Source organism: Dipodomys merriami, unplaced genomic scaffold, assembly GCF_024711535.1.
Source record: "Dipodomys merriami isolate MVZ:Mamm:240054 unplaced genomic scaffold, mDipMer1.0.p SCAF_415, whole genome shotgun sequence".
Lineage (NCBI taxonomy): Eukaryota > Metazoa > Chordata > Mammalia > Rodentia > Heteromyidae > Dipodomys > Dipodomys merriami.
Window position 1 is genome coordinate 774207 of NW_027205771.1, and position 22508 is coordinate 796714.

A 22508-nucleotide genomic window follows, 5' to 3' on the forward strand; every position below is an offset into this window, starting at 1 on the left:
TGTTTTGTCATTTCTATGATTTTTAAAAATCAGTATCTTTATAATTAAATTTATTTAAAAGCACTCCACAAATGTAGGATAATATCATTAGGTACTTTTCTATGTTCAAATCCATCAAGGACTCTGTATTGTTACTTAACCTCTCAAGGTTTCAGTTTTATTACCTGAAAAATAAGGGGCAAGTAGAGCATACACGTTTCCTCCCACATCTAATATTCTATGGTAAAACTACTAGGAACATATCATACTAATACTGTCTTGTAAGTTCTACTATACAATAAACTTTATGCTTACTACTAAACTACAGTGTAAACATTCACAAGAAAACATTATGCCTAGCTAAATAGTTTTGTTTTGGTTCACAAAAAAAATGTAATACTTACTTGAGAGTCTTGATCTTTCAATGTGTGTTGTGGCATCTGCTCTGCATCAGATATTTCATCTGAAGACTCAGTCTTTCTTTTTTGTTTCTTACCCAATGAAATAATGAGTTTGCTATTTCAAATGGAAAAGAATAATCATTAAATACTTTTTTTTCATTTGGTCAAAGACTGGCATAAATTTTCTTTTATTTTGTATTACTTCCATGCTTAAATGAAAATGATAATTATCCTGAAATTTACTGACATTTTTCAAAACACAAACTCTAATATTATTTGTGTGTGTGCCAGTACTGGGTCGTGAACTGATGGCCTCATGCTCTTACTCAAAATTTTTTCTCATGGCTAACACTATACACTTGAGCCACAAGTCATGACTCTAGTTCTAGTTCTTTTTTACTGGTTAACTGGAGCTAAGAGTCTCTTGGATGTGGGTTTGTCTGCCTGGACTAGATCCAAACACTGATGCTCAGATCTCAGCTCCTGAGTAGCTAAGATTACAGACATGAACAACCTACATCCAGCTCATGAACTATAATTGAATACAAACCAATAGTTCATAGGAAGGAAGTCTAATCCTATTACATTAAGGTCAAATGTACTTTTTTAAGGGAAAAGTTTCAACTGACATAACTGCTAAACAATAAAAAAACCCTCAGATTTTAAATGAAGGATTTTTTTTTTCTTGCCAGTCCTGAGGCTTGAACTCAGAGTTTCTTTTGCTCAAGGCTATTGCTCTAACATCCAAACTATAGTTCCACTTCAGGGCTTTTTGCTTTTTTTGTAGTTTGTCTCACCGACTTTCCTAGCCCAGCTGGCTTCAAACACAATCCTCAGATCTGACTCCCGGTTAGCTAGGATTATAGATGAGAGGCCAGCTGCACCTGGCTCCTTCTACTTCTTAATTACTTAACATCTTACTTCTTCTTGTGAGAAGGCAAATGACAATTCAGATGAGGGATGAAGAGTATGATCTAAGGCTAAGGCACTGTGGATGAAAAGTGAAGAGAGGTATTTTGTTGTAGAAACAAAACTGGTAAGACTTTGCCAATTACTAGATGACTAGATTTCAAAGGGGGATGGAAGTTGTAGGAAAATGTTCTCCTAAGTTATTCTTCTATTGGCCATGATCAACAAGATAATGGAATTCTTACTTGGTATTTGCACAGTTCTGAATATGTAAAAAAAGAATAAATAAAGAGGAGTACATAGCCTATGCTAGAAGAAGGAAATCAGAAAATCTTAAAAAGATTCTAATGAAACAAAATGAAGGAGCCAGTCACATTACACTCTTTGCACCATGTTAATGCTTATTTCCATCCTTGTTCATTCTCCTTACTGTAGTTTCCCTCCTAAAATAAAAGTCTCTCTTGAGAGCATATCTACTGTAGATACCATGTCATCCTTCCTCTTCCTTAGCTATACCTTTCCAAAGTCAATGCACTGTAATCTGAACCCTTGGAAATACATTTCAAATTCATAGTTTCCATCTGTTCAGTGTTGGCTATGAGTGAACTTTTGTGCCGACTTGATATGCTACCTTTCACTTTATGTTCAAACAACTTTGAGAGACAAATACTATTATTTTATAAGGAGAGCAAGCTAAACTTTGAGATGTTAAATAGCTCATTCAAAGGCTCAAAAAGTAAGATATTTAATGAAAAATATTAAATATATCATTAGATTTAATATTAAATGATAGATATCTAATATATCTCACTCTAAAGCCTGAACTCATAAGTTTAGAGCCACAAATGCCCTTTACAATGCCAAATCCAGTGGAAAACATTAAACTCTTATTTTCAAACATATTACTAAATTACCATCTTTCCTGTTCTGTTGGCGCTGTGATACAACAGTCAAATTTCTTCTCTGTAACCTTTGATTTTTGGTAAAATTAATCTCTGAAAATTCTTTTCTGCTAATCCCTTAGGTTTCAATATTTCTCCAAATTCTATCTTTATACCCTTTCCTATATGCAGTAACAGCAAAGTGTCCAATATAACAATGTTTTTGTCAATGACAGTGTTTTAAGATTACAGAGGACTTGAAATAAACTTATTGCCTAGTAGACATCTTAAATTGTCTTAGAGTCATATACTGTTAAATGTCTTTGTAGTGATGGTACACATTTGGCTTTATATGGAACACAGTATTTGATGCTGATAAGAAACAACTGCTATTGATTTGTACACTTGCTATGGCACCATTATTTTATCATTGCTTTTATTTTGTATACTCCCTCTACTATCATTTACATATTAGCATTAAATGCACTTACTTAAAATCAATCACTTAAAAAAAAGTTATAAGGTGCTGGTGGCTCACGCCTATAATCCTAGCTACTTAGGAGGCTGAGATCTGAGGATCATCGTTCAAAGCCAGGCCAGGCAAGAAACTCTGTCTGTGAGACTCTTTTTTTTTTTTTGGTCGGTCATGGGGTTTGAACTCTGGGCCTGGGTGCTGTCCCTCAGCTCTTCAGCTCAAGACAAGTGCTCTACCGTTTGAGCCACAGCACCACTACCAGTTTTCTAGTGGTTTATTGGAGATAAGAGTCTCACAGACTTTTCTGCCTGGGCTGGTTTTGAACCATGATTCTCAGATCTAAGCCTCCTGAGTAGCTAGGATTACAGGCATAAGCCTTGGGCACCTGGCTTCTGTGAGACTCTTATCTCCAATAAACCACTCAGAAAACTAGAAGTGGCACTGTGGCTCAAGTGGTAGAGCACTAGTCTTGAGCTGAAGAGCTGAGAGACAGTGCCTAGACCCAGAGTTCAAGGCCCATCACCGACCAAAAAAAAAAAAAAAAAGTTACATAGCAGCAGCATCCTTACACATCTCAAATTCACTGAGTTTCCTGATCAAAATGTCAATAGGCCATGTTGAATGGATGACCTATACTCTTTAACTTTATACTAAGTACACACTAAAATATTAACACAATGTGAAAATCATCTAACAAAGTGGGAGGGGTAACCAACTTGCAGCACACATGCTTAGTATGCTCCAGACTGGACGTTGTACAATATACCCCCATTATTACAAAATGACTAGTGGAACTGGAGAGAGAGGGAAAAAGAGGGAGAGAAGGAGAGAGGGAGAGGGAAGGAGGGAGGCAGGGAGAGAGGGAGAGAGGGAGAGCATGCGCTGGTATTGTGGCTTCAGCACAGGACTTTATCCATTCATTTGGCTTTCTACTCACAGCTGGCATTCTACCATTTGAACCATACTTCCAATCCATCTATTTTTGCTGGTTAATTGGAGGTAAGAGTCACTCGATTTTTTTCTATTTAGGATGCCTCTGAACTTAAACCTTCACATTTCAGCCTCCTGAGTAGCTAGGATTATAGGTATGAGCGACCAGCATCCAGCTAGTAAATTATTTTTAGAATTTTATAAGCAACTGTCTATTAGACATAAGTGCATGTATCTCTTACTGGTAACACAATCTTAAAATGCCTCCAATTCCTCACTTTCTATAAACCTAAGAAAGCAACAATCTGCTAATAAATTCAGAGAAGCACATATGTCATAGAACAGACAAGTGTGTGACATGTTTTCTAGACAGCTATCTTGATCTTCCTTGTTCTGGAAGTCACCTTTTCCTAAGGATAACCCTTATGATCATGATTATCCCATGCAATCTAAGGCATCTATGCAGGAGATTTTTCAATGGCATGGTTGTTAATAAGTTTATTTGATACTCTTTCCCATGTTATCTACCCCCATCCTTAATAAGTACTGTACACTAGTTTGTAGATGGGAATGATAATAATAAAGGGAGAGTTTTACTGCCTAAGAAAAAGTTCCCTATGATTTGTGAATCAAACTCTATGATAGTGTCCTTTAACATACTGCTTTAAAAGGTATTTTCGCTAGGTACTGGTGTGGTAGATCACGCATGTAACCCTAGCTACTCAGGAAGTTGAGATCTGAGGATCATGGTTTGAAGCCAGCCTAGCCAGTAAAGTCCATAAGACTTGTATATCCAATTAACTCCCAGAAAACCAGAAGTGGCTCTGTGGCTCAAAGGCAGAGCATTAGCATTGAGCAAAAAAGCTCAAGGCAGCACCGAGGCCCTGAGTTCAAGCATGACAATCTATCTCCCCCCACATCATGCCCCTGCAAAAAAAGAATTTTCTCTATGCTTGGTATACTGAATGAATTATTCATAAATGACTATGAAGTAGTCAGCCATTCCTTTACAATAACGTAAGAGGAAGAGTCTCAAGAATGAGCTGGTAAAATAAAATAATATTATTATAATATTATCTATAGTCCCTAGAAAAACATATCAATTAATAAGTATTATAAAATCTTAAGTTTCAGTCTATTAGGCAGTAGAAATAGGTTAGATAAAAGTATTTCCCAACAAGATCAAAAGTACAACTAGACATAAAAATGTATACAAGGTCCTACACATTTACACACAAACATTTACCTCTTAAACTAGGTATACTAAGGGAAGGAATTCAAAGGACTACCTTCTCTAAATATCTAAATATTATTTATCAAAACAAACTCCAGGAAATGGAAACCTGTTGTTTGGGGGGTTTTTTTGGAGGGGTATATGGTACAGTGGAAGGGGTCACAAGAATAAAGGTGAGCAAATGTAGTCGTTATATTCAATATACACTATGTAAAAACATGAATGATGTAACTTGTGAGTAGGGACAGGAGGAAGAAAATGAGGGAAAGTAAAGAAAGGGGACATTTCTTGGATACTGCCCACGAAACATTGTACTCAAAACCTGACTTATCAAATTGTAACCCCTCTGTACAACTCCTTAAGAGTAACAGTCTAGAAGAAAAATGTTGCCCAGGGGCCAGGCACTCATGGCTCGTGCCTGTAACCTAGCTACTCAGGAGGCTGATACCTGAGAATTGCAGTTCAAAGACAGCCTGGGCAGGAAAGTCCAGGAGACTCATCTCCTAATAACCACTAAAAAACTAGAAAAGGAAATATGGTTCAAGTAGTAGAGTGCTACCCTTGAGCAAAAAAGTTCAGAGCCAGTACCCAGGCCCTGAGTTCAAGCCCTAAGACTCTCTCTCTCTCTCTCTCTCTCTCTCTCTCTCTCTCTCTCTCTCTCTCTCTCTCTCTCTCTCTCTCTCTCTCTCTCTCTAAGATCTGGGTAGTGCTAGTGGCTCATGTCTATACTCCTACTACCCACAAGGTACAAAGTCACTTGAAGCAGAAAAGTTCACTAGATTGCATCTCTAAAAGAACCACAGACTGGGGTATGTGGCTGAAGTGGTATAGAGCCAGCCTACCAAGAATGAAGAAGCTAAAAGTATAAACTGCACCCATCAAAAAATTTTATTACTTGAAAGTTTCACTTAAAAAGAAAAAAGTAATTTTTATTTTATTTTCCACAAGTGCCATTTTTCTTCCAGTATTGCTCCATAGGCCTAGAATGACATCTTATTTCATAAACTAATAATATTTTACCAATCCACAAAAAATGTAAAATGTTTTACAACTATATGTAATTATTTTTTTATTGCTGGAGATAGCAATAGTAAGCAATAGTAAGTCTCCCACTTATACCTCTATACCTATACACTAAGTATTTGAAAGCATTATTTTGGATATTAACCACATCCTGCTAAACCTTTTTAAGTCCAAAAAGTATATTCCATTTAAAAAGTTGGATTTCTGTTCCTTGATATCATTCATTCTTTTTGTTTCTTTCTTACTTTCCCCCTTCCCTCCAATCCTTCTTTTTTATTGCAGTAAAGAGTTGAATTCAGGGCCTCACAATTGCCAGGCAAGTATTTTGTTTATTTTTAAACCGGGGTACTTACATGAACTTTATTGGAAAGTGTAAAAGTATATCAAATTACTGTAAGTTCTAAAATGGTATCTAGGTAATACTACTTTAGGGGAACAATTATGTTGGTATCAGATCAATATGGGACAGGCTTCATTAAAAAACTGCCTATTTAATAGACATTTTTATTCTGATGTTGGGGACCTAACCCAGTTCCTTAAGCATAGCAGGCAAGCACTCTATCACTGCACCATCTATCACCAGCCCCAAGTCTGTCAGTTTAACAATACAGATTCCTAGCACTGTGACAGTGGCTCATGCCTATAACCCTACTCAGATGGCTGATATCTAAGGATCAAAGTTCAAAGCCAGCCTTAACTCCAATTAGCCAGCAAAATGGCAGAGGTAGAACTGTAGCTCAAGTGGCAGAAGCACTGGCCTTGAACAGAACAGCTCAGGGACAATGTGTAGGCCCTGACTTTATGCCCCAGGACCAACGATAGATAGATAGATAGATAGATAGATAGATAGATAGATAGACAAATAAATCCTCATGAATAATCATCCTATAAAGTCTAAAGGAGAATCAATCAACAAAGTAATTGTCATACTACTACAAAAATGAAAATTAGTCTATAATAATCCTGAGTTTGAGGCCAGTTTGGGTTACATAACAATTAGCCAGCAAAACACTCAATGAAATACACAAAGGCAAGGAACTATCCCCAAAGTAGAGGTGAAGGAGAGATGCAACAAAATGAAACGTGAGGGCTGGGAAGGTGGCTCAGTGGTAGAGCGCTTGCCTTGCATGCTCGAGGCCCTGTGTTCGATTCCTCAGCACCACATAAGAAAAAAGAAAAAAGCTGGAAGTGGTGCTGTGGCTCAAGTGGTAGAATGCTAGTCTTGAGCTGAAGAGCTGAGGGAAAGCGCCCAGGCCCAGAGTTCAGGGCCCACGACCTGACCCCCAAAAAAACCCAAAAACCAAAAAAAAAAAAAAAAAATGAAATGTGAAGTACTGAATTTGACTCTGACTAAAAAAGGAAGAGCCAGTGTGGGGGCATATATCTGCAATCCCAGTACGCAAAAGGCTGAGACCTTAAGGAGGATCTGCAGACAAGTGTGGACCACACAAATGAGACCTTATATTTAAAAAGAGGTTTAGGGTGAGACTGACAATGTGCATGAGGCCTAGGGATTAGTTAATAGGACTGCATAAATATTTATTTCCTGGTTTTGATAATGATGCTATGGTTACATAAAAACATCAGCATTTGAGGAAACAGAGAGGAAAGCCTAAGGAAACTCTGACCTATCTTTGTAAGTCAGAAATTATTTCAAAATAAGAAAAACCAAACATACAAAGAAAAAGAAACAAAGCAAAACAAAAACAAACCTACTAGATTTCTAAGTCCCAACCCTAGGATAATAATATAGTAAGTGGATCCTAACATATTGGGATTGATCACACATGCTAGATAAGCACTCTACATCAATGATTTATTTTCCCAGCCCCTTTAAAAAGATTTTGGTTTGAAATATTGTGTCCCTGTATAGCCCAGGGTAGCCTTCAATTTTTGATCTTCCTGCCTCAGTCTCAGCTAAGGCTTTTAAAAGCTTTTTTGGTGCTTGAACAGGTTTGGGAGCTACTGGATCAAAAATAATTAGATTCTGCAGAAAATTCTAGGAATATTCAATATAATGTAAAACTATTCCGTATTTGTAGAACAGTTAAACTTTCAAATGACTTTTGCCTATATTAAGTTATCTCAGTTGATTCTAAGAGAAACTCTAGACACTGACCTCAGCATACATTATCAGTTAGCCAATTGTAGCAATATTTTATTTTATGTATTTATTTATTTGTCAGTTGTGGGGCCTGAACTCTGGGCCTGGGTGCTGTCCCTCAACTCTTCAGCTCAAGACTAGTACTCTACCACTTGAGCCACAGCGCTACTTCCTACTTTTTCTGCTTATGTGATGCTGAGGAATCAAACCCAGGGTCTCATGCATGCAAGGCAAGCACGCTACCACTGAGCCACCTTCCCAACACTGTAGCAATATTTTTAAAGCAAGAAAAAACAAAACAAAAAACTTTGTTTCTGGAAGTAGTCCTGTGGCTCAAGTGATAGAGTTCTCGCCTTGAGCTGAAGAGCACAGGGACAGCTCCCAGGTCCACAGTTCAAGTCCCACAACTGACAAAAAGAAAAAAGAAAAAAAACAAAAAACTTTGTTTCTGTCAGAAAAAAAGAATTTGAAACTAAGGTATGAATTTGAAATGTTAATTCCTTTAGTAAGTATAGACTAGAAAATCCCAGTGTTTATACTTGACATATCCATATTTGATTTGTACATGCAATTTATGCATTCATCTAAAACCTGCCCACTCTTTATTAGTACATTCTGTGTAACAAGCTGCATACAACACAGTCAATCAGTAATTGCCCCCTGTTGATTTTCTGACTGCAATAATTGGACAATGAATCTTACTCAATTAGTCCATTTATTGTAATTAATATAAGCAATTTACACTGAGCCTTGAAGCACAACCCTGCAATCGCAGCACTTGAGAGGCTGAGGCAGGAGAATTTCAAGTTTAAGAACAGCCTGAGAAAACCAAAAAAAAAAAAAGCTTTAAAATTGATAAAAAAAAAAAATATAAATGCAGTCATAGTACTCAGTAGACACCATGTGGAAATGAACTATGAAACTTGTAGGCAGGGATGGGAGGGGGAAAGTGAAGCATAAAATGACATTGTCTAAGAAGAAATATACTCTTTACCTCACTTAGTTAACTGTAACCACTCTGTACATCTTTATAATAACAATTGAAAAAAAGTGAAAATTTTCAAGAGAAATCAGAAATACATACTGGATTTTTTAATGTCTTTTTTTTTTTTGGTTTGTTTTGGTTTTGAAATCCAAGTGTCCCCAAGCAGCCCCAACTAGACTTAGACTTAGGATCCTCCTTCTACCTTTGGAGAGCTGGGATTGATTACAGGTATGCATTGCATCACCAGTCCTTGCAACCTTTTCCTTTTAATAAAAGCATTTTACTCAGTAAAATGACTCAAGATACCAGCTTAAGCCAGGTGCCTATAGTTCAGGAGGCTGATCTAAAGGATAAAGGTTCAAAACCAGCTGAAGTAGAAAAGTTCAAGAGACTCATCGGCGAATTAGCAAAATGCCAAGCTGAAGGCATGGCTCCTGTGGTAGAGTGCCAGCTGTGAGCAAAGAAGCCAAGTGAGAGCTAGAGGACCCTGAGGTTCAAGACCTTGAGACCAATTCCTGAATTGGGAAAAAAGAAAAACCACAGGTACCAGGTTAAACTCATCCTGGAAAAGTAAGCAAGTTTTAAAAAGGACTTTTAATTATAGTTGAAATACTAATCTATAAATGTCTAAGGAAACTTTGGACAACTTATAATTTTTATTTACTATTTAAAATAAGACACCATTTCCCCCCAGAAGATTGAAGTCAATAAGCTATTTAATATGAATCATCAGCAAAGACCCAAATAGTTGAGTACTGATCAGTCAATGTATTTGTCACAGGTTAATTTTAATTCTTTCCCCCCCCTCAATCCCCAGTCCTGGGGCTTAAATTCAGGGCCTAAGGGCTCTGTCCTTGAGCCTCTCTGTGCTCAAGGCTAGCCATCTACCACAGCACCACCTCTGAATTTTTCTGTTTATGTTAATTTTTTTAAAAAATACTTTTTCATATACTAAAATTTCTGTAATCAAGACTCATTGAGTAATATGTTATTATGTCTATACCACGCTATCAAATTTGCTATATAGTTCAAGATAGCCTTGAACTCATGATCCTCTTACCTCATCCTCCTGAATACGTAATTTGCACCACCACATAAGACTTTAACATGCCATAGTTTTAAATGGCAACATTTTTTTTTCTTTTATTAGGGGACACATAAAATTAATAGTATGTCTTCTAACTAATAATGTTAAGTTCAAAAGAATTACACTTCGGGAAGATAGGTTAGCAGTAGAGTGCTTGCCTTACATGCATGAGGCCCTGGGTTCGATTCCTCAGCACTTCATAAGCAGAAAAAGTAAGAAGTGGTGCTGTGGCTCAAGTGGTAGAGCGCTAGCCTTGAGCTGAAGTGCTGAGGGACAGCACCCAGGCCCAGAGTTCAGGCCTCATGACAAACCAAAAAAAAAAAAAAAAGAATTACACCTGGTTTTGCAATAAACTTTACTAGCCTAATATGAAGATCTAATTCCTAATTCTTCAAAATGGAAGAATAAATCTTAACATAAATTCCTACTAAGGAACATGTATGTTCACTCTCTCTGCAGAAAAATACTTATTCTTCATTGAAGTTTGTAACTGAGCTGTAAGCAGTAAAATCAATAAAGCATTTTATCTGCAACTTGAGGGTGGGATTGGTATGGATCAGGAGAAGAATGATGGAAGTGGTTACAGTGATCAATATATACTGTATTCATAAATTACTTGTTCAATTGAAACTCCTTTGTACAATTTTAAAGATAATTAAAATATTTTTAGTTATTGAACTTAAAGACTAGTAAGAGAATATATATATAAATTGAAACCAAAAATTTATAACTGTTTTACTTGATACACCAAGAAATAAAGTATTTACCATTTTTGAAACAGACATTTTCAAAACGTCTATCCTTTTGAAGAATTACAAACATAAAGTCAGCTTTATTAATAAAGAATAAACTAATAATTTCTGATAATTCCTTATTATTCCCTTAGACTTTAATACAGATAGAACTGTCTCTCTAAAGACATGTATGTTACGTTTGCTTAAAGAAGATAACACACATACTGGCCACAGATAACTCATGCATGTCTGTAATCCTAGCTCCTTAGGAGGCTGAGATCAGAGGACTGTGATTAAAAGCCAGCCTGGAGAAGAAAGTATGTCAGAATCTTATTTCTAATAAGTCATCAAAATGCTGGAAGTAGAGCTGTGGCTTAAGTGGTAAAGCACCAGCTTTGAGGGGGAAAAGCTAATAAGGTAATATTAACCAATGTTATTTTTCCTTCTTTTGTGGATGTTGCAAAGACTATAGTAGAGAGTGAGGCCAAGTATCTCAGTGGTAGAACACTTTCTGAGCTATTAATAGGAACTATTATTATTCCTGTAACAAATAAAAGAATTATGAAAAATACAAAACAAAAAAGTAATCATAAAGGATTGTAACTGTTTAAACTTAAATAACTATGAGAATACATTAAACACTAAAAGCATTATACTGATATTACTAAAATATATAACATATAAATAACATATATAACATAAATAATATATATATATAACATATAAAATATATATAACAGGGAGAAGTAAATATTAACTGACAACATAGATCCTAATTTAAATGTTACAAATCATCAAACCATGTGACATCCCATTACACGATCAAACAACAAAGCAAGTCCTAAGAAAATTCTATTGTAGGTCTTGAACTTGAAATAAATTTTAGTATTTTAGAGTCTAACACTCCAAGCCAGATGCTGGTAGCCCAGCCTATGCCTATAATCCTAGCTACTCAGGAGAACTGAGATCTCTGCATTGTAGTTCAAAGTCAGTGGAACAACAAAGTCTACGACATTCTTATCTCTTATCTTAACCACCAGAATACTGGAAAAAGAGGTATTAGCCTTAAACAAAAAAGCTCAGAGAAACACCCAGACCCTGAGTTCAAGTCCTACAACCAAAATTAAGAAAAGAAAGAAGAGAAGAGAAAAAGAAAGAGAGGGAGAGAAAGAAAGAAACAAAGAAAGAAAGAGAGAAGGAAAGAAAGAGAGAAGGAAAGAAAAAGAGAGGGAGGGAGGAAGGGAGAGGAGGAAGGAAAAGAAAAGAAGAAAAGAAAAGAAAAGGAGGAAGAATCTAACTCTTCAGTATTTCCAGTATTGGGAACTCACTATCTCCCCCTCCTCTTCCACTCACCTGTAAGTGCTCTATCACTTGAGCCACACCACCAGAGATTTTTTTAAACAAATTCAATCATTGGTGTCACCTTCATTCTATTTATTCATTCCATTGGGGAAAAAAACAACTATTTTGTATTCAGTATTACTGAAATAATTTCTTCATGAAAATGGCTTTTTATAATCTAATCTGGCTGTCAAGATCATGAAAAATGTCAATGTAATAAAACTGAGTTCCAGTCCAACATTAAAATCCTTCATTTTGTTCCTGGCATTTCCATTTCAACTCATACCCTTCCATATGACACAGAAAACTCACTCAAATTCCCTATCCACTTCCAACAAAACTTACCCTAATTTTCCCAAATGCAATTTTTGTTAATGGATAAGCAGACATGTAAAAATACGTATTAATAAATTAATCTGCTATATTGGAAAAGCAAGCTAGTTTTCAAAGGATGCTTTATTTTAGCTAATGCAGTAATTCTTAAATATGTCAAAGGCACATAAGATTTTGGTTAGTAAGTAACAATTGTTGGACTTAAGAGGTACAGCCCAGAGAGAACGTGCTTGCTGAATATGCAGGCATAGATGAGGTTCTAGTTCCCATCCCCCAAATCATAAAAAGACCACCACCACCAAATCAGCAGCAGGAACACCAGACCACCAACACACACACACACACACACACACACACACACACACACACACACACACACACACACACACACACACACACACACACACACACACACACACACACACACACACACACACACACACACACACACACACACACACACACACACACACACACACACACACACACACACACACACACACCTGCGCTGGTGGCTCATGCCTATAATCCTTACTGCTCAGGAGATCTGAGGATAGCTGTTCAAAGCCAGACTGCAGCAAAGTCCATGAGACTCTTAGTTCAACTAACCAGCAGAAAATCTGAAGTAGGCTGTGGCGTAAAGTGGTAGATTGCTAGCTTTGAGCAAAGGGAGTAAGGGACAGCACAGCATGTAGGCCAAGAGATCAAGCCCCAAAACTGACCAAACAAAACAAAGCCAAAAAAAAAACAAAAAAACAAAAGAAAAAACTGTGCATGGCTTCTGGTTTTATCTGTTTCCTTAAATAGCTAGATGCTACTTATTTTCTCAAAACTGACACTTTCTGAACAATTCCAGGTATTGTCTTATCTGTTTTGTTTTGAATGCTATTAACTCAGCAAAGCTCCCATGCTTTATGTCTATAATAATAGCTACTCAGGAGGCTGAGCTAGAAGAAAGGTGCTTTGAAGTCAGCCTGAGAAAGAAAGTCCATGAACCTCTATATACAATTAACCTTCCAAAAGCGGGAAGTGAAGCTATGGCTCAAATGGTAGAGTGTTAGCCTTGAGTGAAAAAAGCTAGGCATACCTCAGGCCCTGATTCACAAGCCCCAGCATGGCAAAAATAAATACGTAAAAAAACAATTAAAAAAACAACAACAGTAAATTCAAAATTACAAAGTATAATTATTAATACTTTACTAGCAAGCAGTTACTAGCTCAGTAATGAAATATTTAAATTAACTGACATTGGAACTTTGCAATTCACAAAAATTTTGCCTATACTAACTCTTTTTGTCTCCAGCATGATAATTCTTGTTCTTGGCTGAAGATGATCAAGATTGCTTTCCTCCAATTTTACTTACCGCAGCTTACAAATTCCTCTAATAAAAAGGCTTACAGCTGGGGATATTTCTGAGGTAGAATACTTTACTAGCATATACAAAATACCCACCGCCACAAGCCCCTCCTATACTCTTATGTTTTTGTTTATAGCAAACTACCCTGTATCTTTCCATGTATTTAACCAAAACAACTAAACATATTTTAAGCAATGTACAGGTATCTCATGCCCATAATCCTCGGTACTCAGGAGGCTAAGATTTGAGAACTGTGGTTTGAACCCAGTCTAGGCAGGAAAGCTTATTAGATTCTCATCTCCAATTAACCATCAAAAAAGTTTGAAGTGCAGCTGTGGGCTCAAGTAGTGTGCTGGACTTGAGCAAAAAAAAAAAAAAAAAAGCTAAGAAGCAGCACCCAGAACTCTCAAGCCCCAAGTACCAGAACAAAACAAAACAAAATTTCTAGTACAATGTTCTCTAAAAATAATTTTTCTTGCCAGGTGCTGGTGGCTCACGCCTGTAATCCTAGCTACTCAGGAGGCTGAGATCTGAGGATTACGGTTCAAAGCCAGCCCAGGCAGGAAAGTCCATGAGACTCTTATCTCCAATAAGCCACTAGAAAACCGGAAGTGGCACTGTGGCTCAAGCGGTAGAGGGCTCACCTTGAGCTGAAGCGTGCAGGGACAGTGCCCAGGCCCAGAATTCAAGCCCCACGACTGACCGAAAAAAAAAATTTTTTTTTCTTGGCATTGACACCTTTTAAAAAACAACAACAAAGCCTAAACTGATCAGTGCTGTGTAATATTAAAACTTATTATAGCTGTATTCCCAGTACTCAGGAACCTGAAACAGGAGGATCCTGGATTTGAGATCAGCCAGGACTGCCTACCTAGACTTTATCTGGGAAAAAAAAGTAAATAATGTACTTCAACAAAAATATAACTTAAAAAATTAGTCAATATTCACTGCAATGCTACTATTCCCATTCATATTACTTCACATTTTTAGAAAGAAAAATCTATGTTTCTATCTAATTTAATTTATAATTTTTCCCTTTGTACATTTATTAAACCAGATTTGCTGCTGGTATTGTTTGACTTTAGCTGCTTGTCAGTCCTCTTCTCACTCAAACTTAGAGTAAGCTACTATAATTTTGATGTTTCTCCAACTTTTCTTATTTGCACTGTTCAAAGTATTATCCTCTTAAATTATACTAAACTCTGCCTTCTCTGAACAAATTAAAATTGGAAAACATTTACTATATTTAACTTTTAATAGAGCAAAAGATTAAATGTTTCCTAAATTAAAACTACATATAATTTTGCAAAAATACTTTCATACAAAATCCTTTCCAAAATAAATGTGAATGGGAGGGTAAAAACTAGGAGAAGTGAAGAGAGGGGTGAGATTGTCCCAAAAGAAATGTACTCATTACCTGACCTATGAAAATGTAACCCCTCTGTATATCATCTTTATAATAACAATTTCAAAAAATGTAAAAAAAAATGTAGTGACATCTAACTTTCAAATTTTGCTTTAGCTTCTGCAAATAAAGTGCAAAATCAACTATAGTATTACTTACTGTTTTTTTTTTATAACAATAGAGACCATACCATTTAATGGTTTGGATAAAATGTAAGCAAACTAAATAATTAAATTTGATAATAATTTTTTGAACAAATAAAAATTATCTTAACAAGGATGCTCTTTGTTGTATGCTTTTTGTGGCAACAGAAAACTTAGATTAGCTTTATATTAAATTATAAAATTTGTTTTGTATAATTATATAAAATTTAACAAAGACCTTCAACTGACTACGTAATAACTGCAAAAATAATTCTAAACTATTCTAAATTCAGCTATGTTGGTCTTAGGTTATGCAAAACAAATATACATAAAAAGCAAAGAATTCTTACTATATTTTATACTTTGAAACTATGTTAAACAAGCAAATGAAAACACATAGGATTGGACTGGTGGTGTGGCTCAGGTAGAGAATTTGCCTAGCATTCACAAGGCTTCGCATTTGATCCTTGAAAAACAAAAACAAACAAACAAATAAAAAGCAAAAAGAATGTGTTCGCGTGGAACAAATCCTTGACCTTGTAATTCTCTTGGAGCATTAATCCTAACCTGGCCTCTTTATTACATAAAGGAAATTAGAGATTGTAGGGTAGTAAATAGGTAAATGCCAAGAGCTACTTAGTCTTATTGTTGAACTATTCAATAATTGTTGATTTGCTGGGTTTAGAAAATACTGTATTTTATGTTCCTAAACAATTAGATGCTCTGGTAGGTACAGTATGACTAAAAAGTAAAGAAATGTTATAAAGAATTTCAATGTATGTCTTATAAAGAAAGTAAATTTGGAACTGGTGTAACATTTTTTTTGTTTTACTTTTTCTGCTTTGTATTCTTTTTTAATACTAAAGTCCTAAACTATGAATTCACAGAATAGTAAAATTTAGGAAATTTTGGAAAAGAAAATAAGGTATACATGGTAATCTACCTATGTAAAACTCTAATGTTGAAGAAAATATTACACTCAAATCATAAGTAGGTTATACAAGTTGCACTTAAAAATTAATAGAAAATTTAAATTTAATAAACAACTTACCCAATTTTTGTCTTCTCTTTTAACTTAGAACAAGTTTTTGTTTTTCTGCTGTCTTTGTCCTTTGGTTTAGATTTCATCCTTCTACCTTTCTTTTCCTCTTTTCCTTCAACTGAAGCACTAGGAAAGTTTTCAGGACTCATTACCCGTGGAATATTGCGCTCCCCACGTTCCTTTGCTCTTGCTATGGCCTCTGATATAATACGATTAGCCTTTTCTTGCTTGCTTTCTGATTCCACTTTTTTTCTCTGCTTCTTCTCAGACATGACCCTCACCTGGGTATTCTGCAACTTAGTATATGTCCCAGAACCATCACTCTTCTTGGAAGATGGAGGCTAGGAAAATCAAAATATTTTTTTATAGAATCCACAAAAGTACATTGAAAAAAACCTGAAATAAATATCTACAAATTTAAGATTCAGCCTCAAGAAGTAAAATTGCATGTGTAAATATGTGAGTACTACAAATACATTTAAAGACATTTTGCTTATGTAGAAAGTAGTATTAAATATAAACATCTCAACTGCCATGTTGAAAATGAAGAAAGATATAGATTCAATGCTAATTTTCATAACATTCTTGGTTAGTTGATTCAGACTGTGTCTTGAAAATACAGTTGTTTTAAATTTTATTATATAGATATTTTGGAATAAGTATTTTGTTTCCTCTTCACTCCAAAACTCTAAAAACCATTAGTAAATTTGAAATAGCAACTTTAGCTTGGAATCACTATTCCTAAACAGTTATTATGGATTTTAGGAAAATAAAGCTTCTACTCTAAGACAAGGAAGGGAATTTAAATCATTTTAATGCACCAACGTAGTTAGTAAACAGACACTCTCATACTTAAAATTAGACAAAGTTTTAGTTTCCCCATGAAAGAGTTAAATGTGAATTTTTTTTGTTTTCTATATCACAATTATTTTGTACAAGCAATTTGGAAAAGAAATACTCTTTTTGTTTCATATTATTACAATTATTAATACTTTAGCATATCACAGGAAGCAGATCAAGACCATTTAAAAAAGAATTTCCTCTTCAAACACACATTCATCCACATATACTTAGATCACAGTTTTGTTATGTTCTTACCCGTAAACATGCCTCTGACTATAGCAAAGAAAAAAAACATCAGGAATTTCCAAACACATTTTCATGCTGATTCCAGTGTGCTTTACTGGATACCTTTTCTATACCTGCTTCATTAAAGGTTTCATAGCAGTGCTGCAGCACTGGGAAAGGACGGAGGGCTTAGAATCGCTCGCTAAAATGCCACCTCAAGGCCTATAGGCTATAACAAATAACCAAGACTCGAGAAAACAGCAACAAGCTCAAGATGGCGATGCAGTACGACTCCCGCAGCAGCAGCCAGTAATAAGGAAGGTTATTCAATCCCATTAGCCTTTTAGCCCAAAGAACCCCTCCTCCTCCCACTCATTCAGGCTTTCACTTACCCTTCCTCTTGGCCTCTTCACTGAAGACATTTTTGGCGTCAGACAAAGGCTTGCCCTCTGCTTTTTCACCACCCCAGGCAGTGCTCAAGAAAAAAGCATTGAAAGAAGATTCCTAAATGGCCTATTTTGCAAGCTGCAACCAAGAGATGCACAACCCTCCACAAATACACATTTTGATTTATCAACACATTCCTGGCTTGGCAAGTTTATATCTACTGTTCATCCTGTTTAGGTATGATAAAGGCTGTAAACGCTCCTAAAAAGCCGAGTTTCCTCAATAGCTGTAAGCAGATAGCCAGATTCCAACAAAGCACAGAAAGAAATGAATGCACAAAGCATCAAAATGCATCAGCATGAATATTAGAGATGTCGTTAAAAATACTGACTCCTTCTGCGGAAGTAGGCCAGCAGATGGTGCTACCAGTTATTATTCCATTAGACTCTGCAATTTAACCCCCAATGGACTGCTCTTCCCTTCATATAACACATTAACTCTCACTTTGCCATTTTCTGTATAAAGTTTTTGAAAAATATGTATAAAAATCTAATTTTAGAAAATCTGGAAACTGAAAAAGTGATTAAATGACTTCAATGTGGCTATCACTACTATAAAATAAATCTGATGCAATAATTACTTAAGAAAAATGCTTCTCCACCAAATTGTACATAAAAATATTTAAAATGCTGAATTAGCTGATAAACAGAACTTCAAATGAAAAATTAAAAAGTGTGCTTCTAAGAAACTGGATGAAGTCTTATGATTTTCATAACAAAAAGCTGTTATTTCAAAAATAGAAAAATGAGAAAAAAACAGAAATGAAACTTCCTTGTGTGTATTTATATGAAAACATTTATTTTCATAATATAAAAAACTCAAAAAATCTTTCTCATTTTTACACTTTGTATTATTTTAATTGCTAAGCTTTTCAGATAAAATTTTAGGTTTTTTTTTTTTACTAGAAACAAATGGCTATCCAGCCAATTTGACTACTGCTACAACTTTTTTCCTATAAAAAAATGAAATCATTTTAATGAGCAATACCTTTATAGTTAACTGAAACAAAATTTAACTGCATCAAAAATCATGTTTGTCTTTTTCATTAATGCCATTTTTTCCAAGTGTCCCTAGCTACTTCTCTGATAGCAGCATCAAAGCTCACTGTTTTTTTGTTTTTGTTTTTCTTTTGGGCACAAAAGGTCACAAGATAGAAAAACACTATGTGAACAGTATTCTAGAAAAATCCGTTTGAGATATTAAATGCAAAGGGCCATTAAGGACAAGAAACAGATGGTACTGATAAAAAATAAATAAATAGTAGCCAGGCGCCCAAGGCTCCTGCCTGTAATCCTAGCAACTCAGGAGGTTGAGATCTGAGGATCGAGGTTCAAAGCTAGCCCAGGCAGGAAAGTCCATGAAACTCTTATCTCCAACAAACCACCAGAAAACCAGAAGTGGAGCTGTAGCTCAAGTGGTAGAGCGATAGCCTTGAGCTGAAATGCTGAGGAGCAGAGCTCAGGCAGGCCCAGAGTTCAAGTTTCACGATCGACAAAATAAATAAATAAATAAATAAATAATCACTAGTGGAAAATTGTACCATTAATAAAAGATAACATATAATTAGTACTTCCTAGGTGTCAGACATTATTCTAAGTATTTAAAGTGTACTAACTAATTTAATCTTGAATAATAATGATAATAGCCAAGCAAGGTGCTCACCTCTGTAATCCTAGCTATTTTAGGAGGCTGAGATCTGAGGATCTCTGTTCAAAGCCAAGCTGGGCAGGAAAGTCTATGAGACTCATATGTAACTATTCAAAAATAAAAGGAAATCAGAATGTATCACAAGTGATATCGGAGAGCAACTATGAGAAATATATGGAAATCTTTACATACTATATTTCAGTATTGGGCAAACTTAAGAATTTATACTATTAATGAATTCTCTAATCAAAGGTCATATTCTATAGCAAGCTGTGATGTTACTGGGTCCAGACTAGCAACTAAAAAGTGAAATAAAGCAAATTGGAAAAAGATATGGTATATAACCTTATGAATGCACTTCACACATTTTAAGGAATTAGAAAGTTTTAATACCATCACTCCCATTTTCCTTAATGAGGCAAACAGGAAAGAGATCTGGGCTAAAAATAAGATGCTTTAAAACAGAAATGGGGAGTCAGTTTCTTCTCTAGGTGAAATAATTTTTCCAATTATTCATTCAACCACATTGGGGAATTTATTTCAAAACGTTAACTGCACATAAGCATATTTATTGTATTACTAGTTTGTGGACATGAGTAGAAATGATCATTTCCAAAATAGGAGGAGAGAAGGATAACCTGGCTACTACACATCTCTTAGATAGTAAAGAGTAGAGTTTCTCTACCGAGAGTAATGTTTTAAAAATAGTATAAAGGGATAAAAAATGTCTCATACTAAACAGATGTAATTCCTCAAAAAGCAAAACATGGAACAATTTTCAAAAACATACATATAATGGCATTGTGGCTACATGATCTCCAAATTTTTTTTTTTTTTTTTTGGTCCGGTCGTGGGGCCTGAACTCTGGGCCTGGGCACTATCCCTCAGCTCTTCAGCTCAAGGCTAGCGCTCTACCACTTGAGCCACAGTGCCACTTCCGGCTTTTTTCTTTTTGCTTATGTGGTGCTGAGGAATCGAACCCAGGGCCTTGAGCATGCAAGGCAAGTGCTCTACCACTGAGCCACCTTCCCAGCCCCGATCTCCAAATTTTTTGAGGAGACTCTCAGGTTTCAAGCACAAGAGACCCTGTGAACAGAGGTTCCAAAGAAAGAGAATATAAAATAGAAGACATAAGCAAGCTTGAGGGCTGAGAATATAACTCAGTGGTAGGGCTCCTGCCTATGCAAGGCTCTGAGTTTGGGTTTAATCCCCACATCTATGGGAAAACATGGGGAAGGGAAGGGTGAGGAGGGAAGGAAATACTGTACAGTTTGGCTGAGAATATAGCTCACTGGTACAGTTTATGAGTAAAAAGCCTGACATCCTGGGTTCCAACACTAATAACACAAAAATAAAATGTATTTCAATGTAAAAAAAAAGGCTATATAGACAAAAGGAAAATAAATACATAGTTGTTTCATAATAATTTGTTTCTGCTGACTAGAGGCATAGTTCAAGTAGTACAGCCTTAAGTGAAAAAGCCAACAATGCAAAGTCCTGGGTTCAAGCTGCAGTATGGCAGGCATGTAGGCATGTGTACACACGTGTGCACACACACACACAGAAATAATTCCACAAAAGATAATTCACTATACATTTCAGTTCTCTTAAACTTTTGTCTTTTTTCTTTTCTTTTCCAGGGCTGAGGACCGAACCCAGGGCCTTGTGCGCGCCGGGCGGGCGCCCTTCCGCTGGGTTAAACCTCTAGCCCCTCTCCTAAACTTTCTTTTTAAACAATGTTTTTTTTTATTTGGGGGGGGGGGGTCCGGTCATGGGGCCTGAACTCTGAGCCTGGGCGCTGTCCCTCAGCTCTTCAGCTCCAGGCTAACACTCTACCACTTGAGCCACAGCGCCAGCTTTTTTCTTTTTGCTTATGTGCTGAGGAATTGAACCCAGGGACTCTGGCATGCAAGGCAAGCGCTCCACCACTGAGCCACCTTCCCAGCCCCTCTCCTAAACTTTCTAATAAACATGTATGCTACTTTTAAATTTCCATGTTTGAAAAACAGAAACAAACTAGCTGTATAATTTTGTAATATGTGTAAAACATTAGTGATTTCTTTTTATTTTTGGTTAATACATTTTTTTTCTCCAACTGATATTGCTTTTAGCCGGGTGCCAGTGGTTCATAATCCTAAGTACTCAGGAGGCTGAGATCTGAGGATCAAGGTTCAATGCCAGCCCTAGCAGGAAAGTCCATGCAACTCTTTTTTTTTTGGGGGGGGGGTCCACTTGTGGGGCCTAAACTCTGGGCCTGGGCACTGTCCCTCAGCTCTTCAGCTCAAGGTTAGCACTCTACCACTTAAGCCACAGCGCCACTTCTGGCTTTTTTCTTTTTGCTTATGTGGTACTGAGGAATCAAACCCAGGCATGCAAGGCAAGCACTCTACCACTGAGCCACCTTCCCAGCCCTCCATGCAACTCTTATCTCCAATTAACCACCAGAAAACTGGAAGTGGCACTGTGGCTCAAGTGGTAAAGTGCTCACCTTGACTAAAGAGCACAGGGACAGTGCCCAGGCCCAGAGTTCAAGCCCCCTGACAAACCAAAAACAAACAAAAAAATCAAACAAACAACAAGAAAAAAAATTTGCTTTTGAAGAGGGAAGGAATAAAATGAACTAGGAGCATATTAGGTAACTTTTTGGGGGGAGTTTTGCCCTTACATTTGTTTTCAGTTTTTGCTTGAAGTGATTGTTTCACTTCACCTTCTTCACATGTGTAAAGGATTGGTTTCCTCTTACAACTTGAAGAAGTTAATATTACACTGTTTATGTTACCTAAAAAATAGCAGTGGTCACCAGTGAGTTACACCTGTAACTCTAGCTACTCAGGAGGCTGAGATATGAGGATCACAGTTCAAAGCCAGCCTGGGCAGGAAAGTCCATGAGACTCTTATCTCCAATAAACTACTCAGAAAAAGCTGGAAGTGGTTTTGTGACTCAAACCATAGCCTTGAGCACAGAGAGTCTTAGGGACAGCA

At 36.3% G+C, this 22508-nt stretch overlaps 1 protein-coding gene across 8 annotated transcripts in view; it reads right to left on the minus strand.

Annotated features, from left to right (window-relative positions):
- The window catches only part of LOC138807200 (chromodomain-helicase-DNA-binding protein 9), a 174250-nt gene that overhangs the window by 93273 nt on the left and 58469 nt on the right, over nucleotides 1-22508 (minus strand). For 6 of the 8 annotated variants that reach the window (XM_069992774.1, XM_069992775.1, XM_069992778.1 and 3 more), the window contains exons 3-4: nucleotides 16374-16705; nucleotides 384-495 (exon numbers count right to left, since the gene is read on the minus strand). In XM_069992774.1, the coding sequence (XP_069848875.1) occupies nucleotides 384-495; nucleotides 16374-16705 (444 nt within the window). Of the gene's footprint in view, nucleotides 1-383; nucleotides 496-16373; nucleotides 16706-17462; nucleotides 17676-17824; nucleotides 18183-22508 lie in introns of those variants that run through there. The other 2 variants (XM_069992779.1, XM_069992780.1) reach the window with 2 other exon arrangements.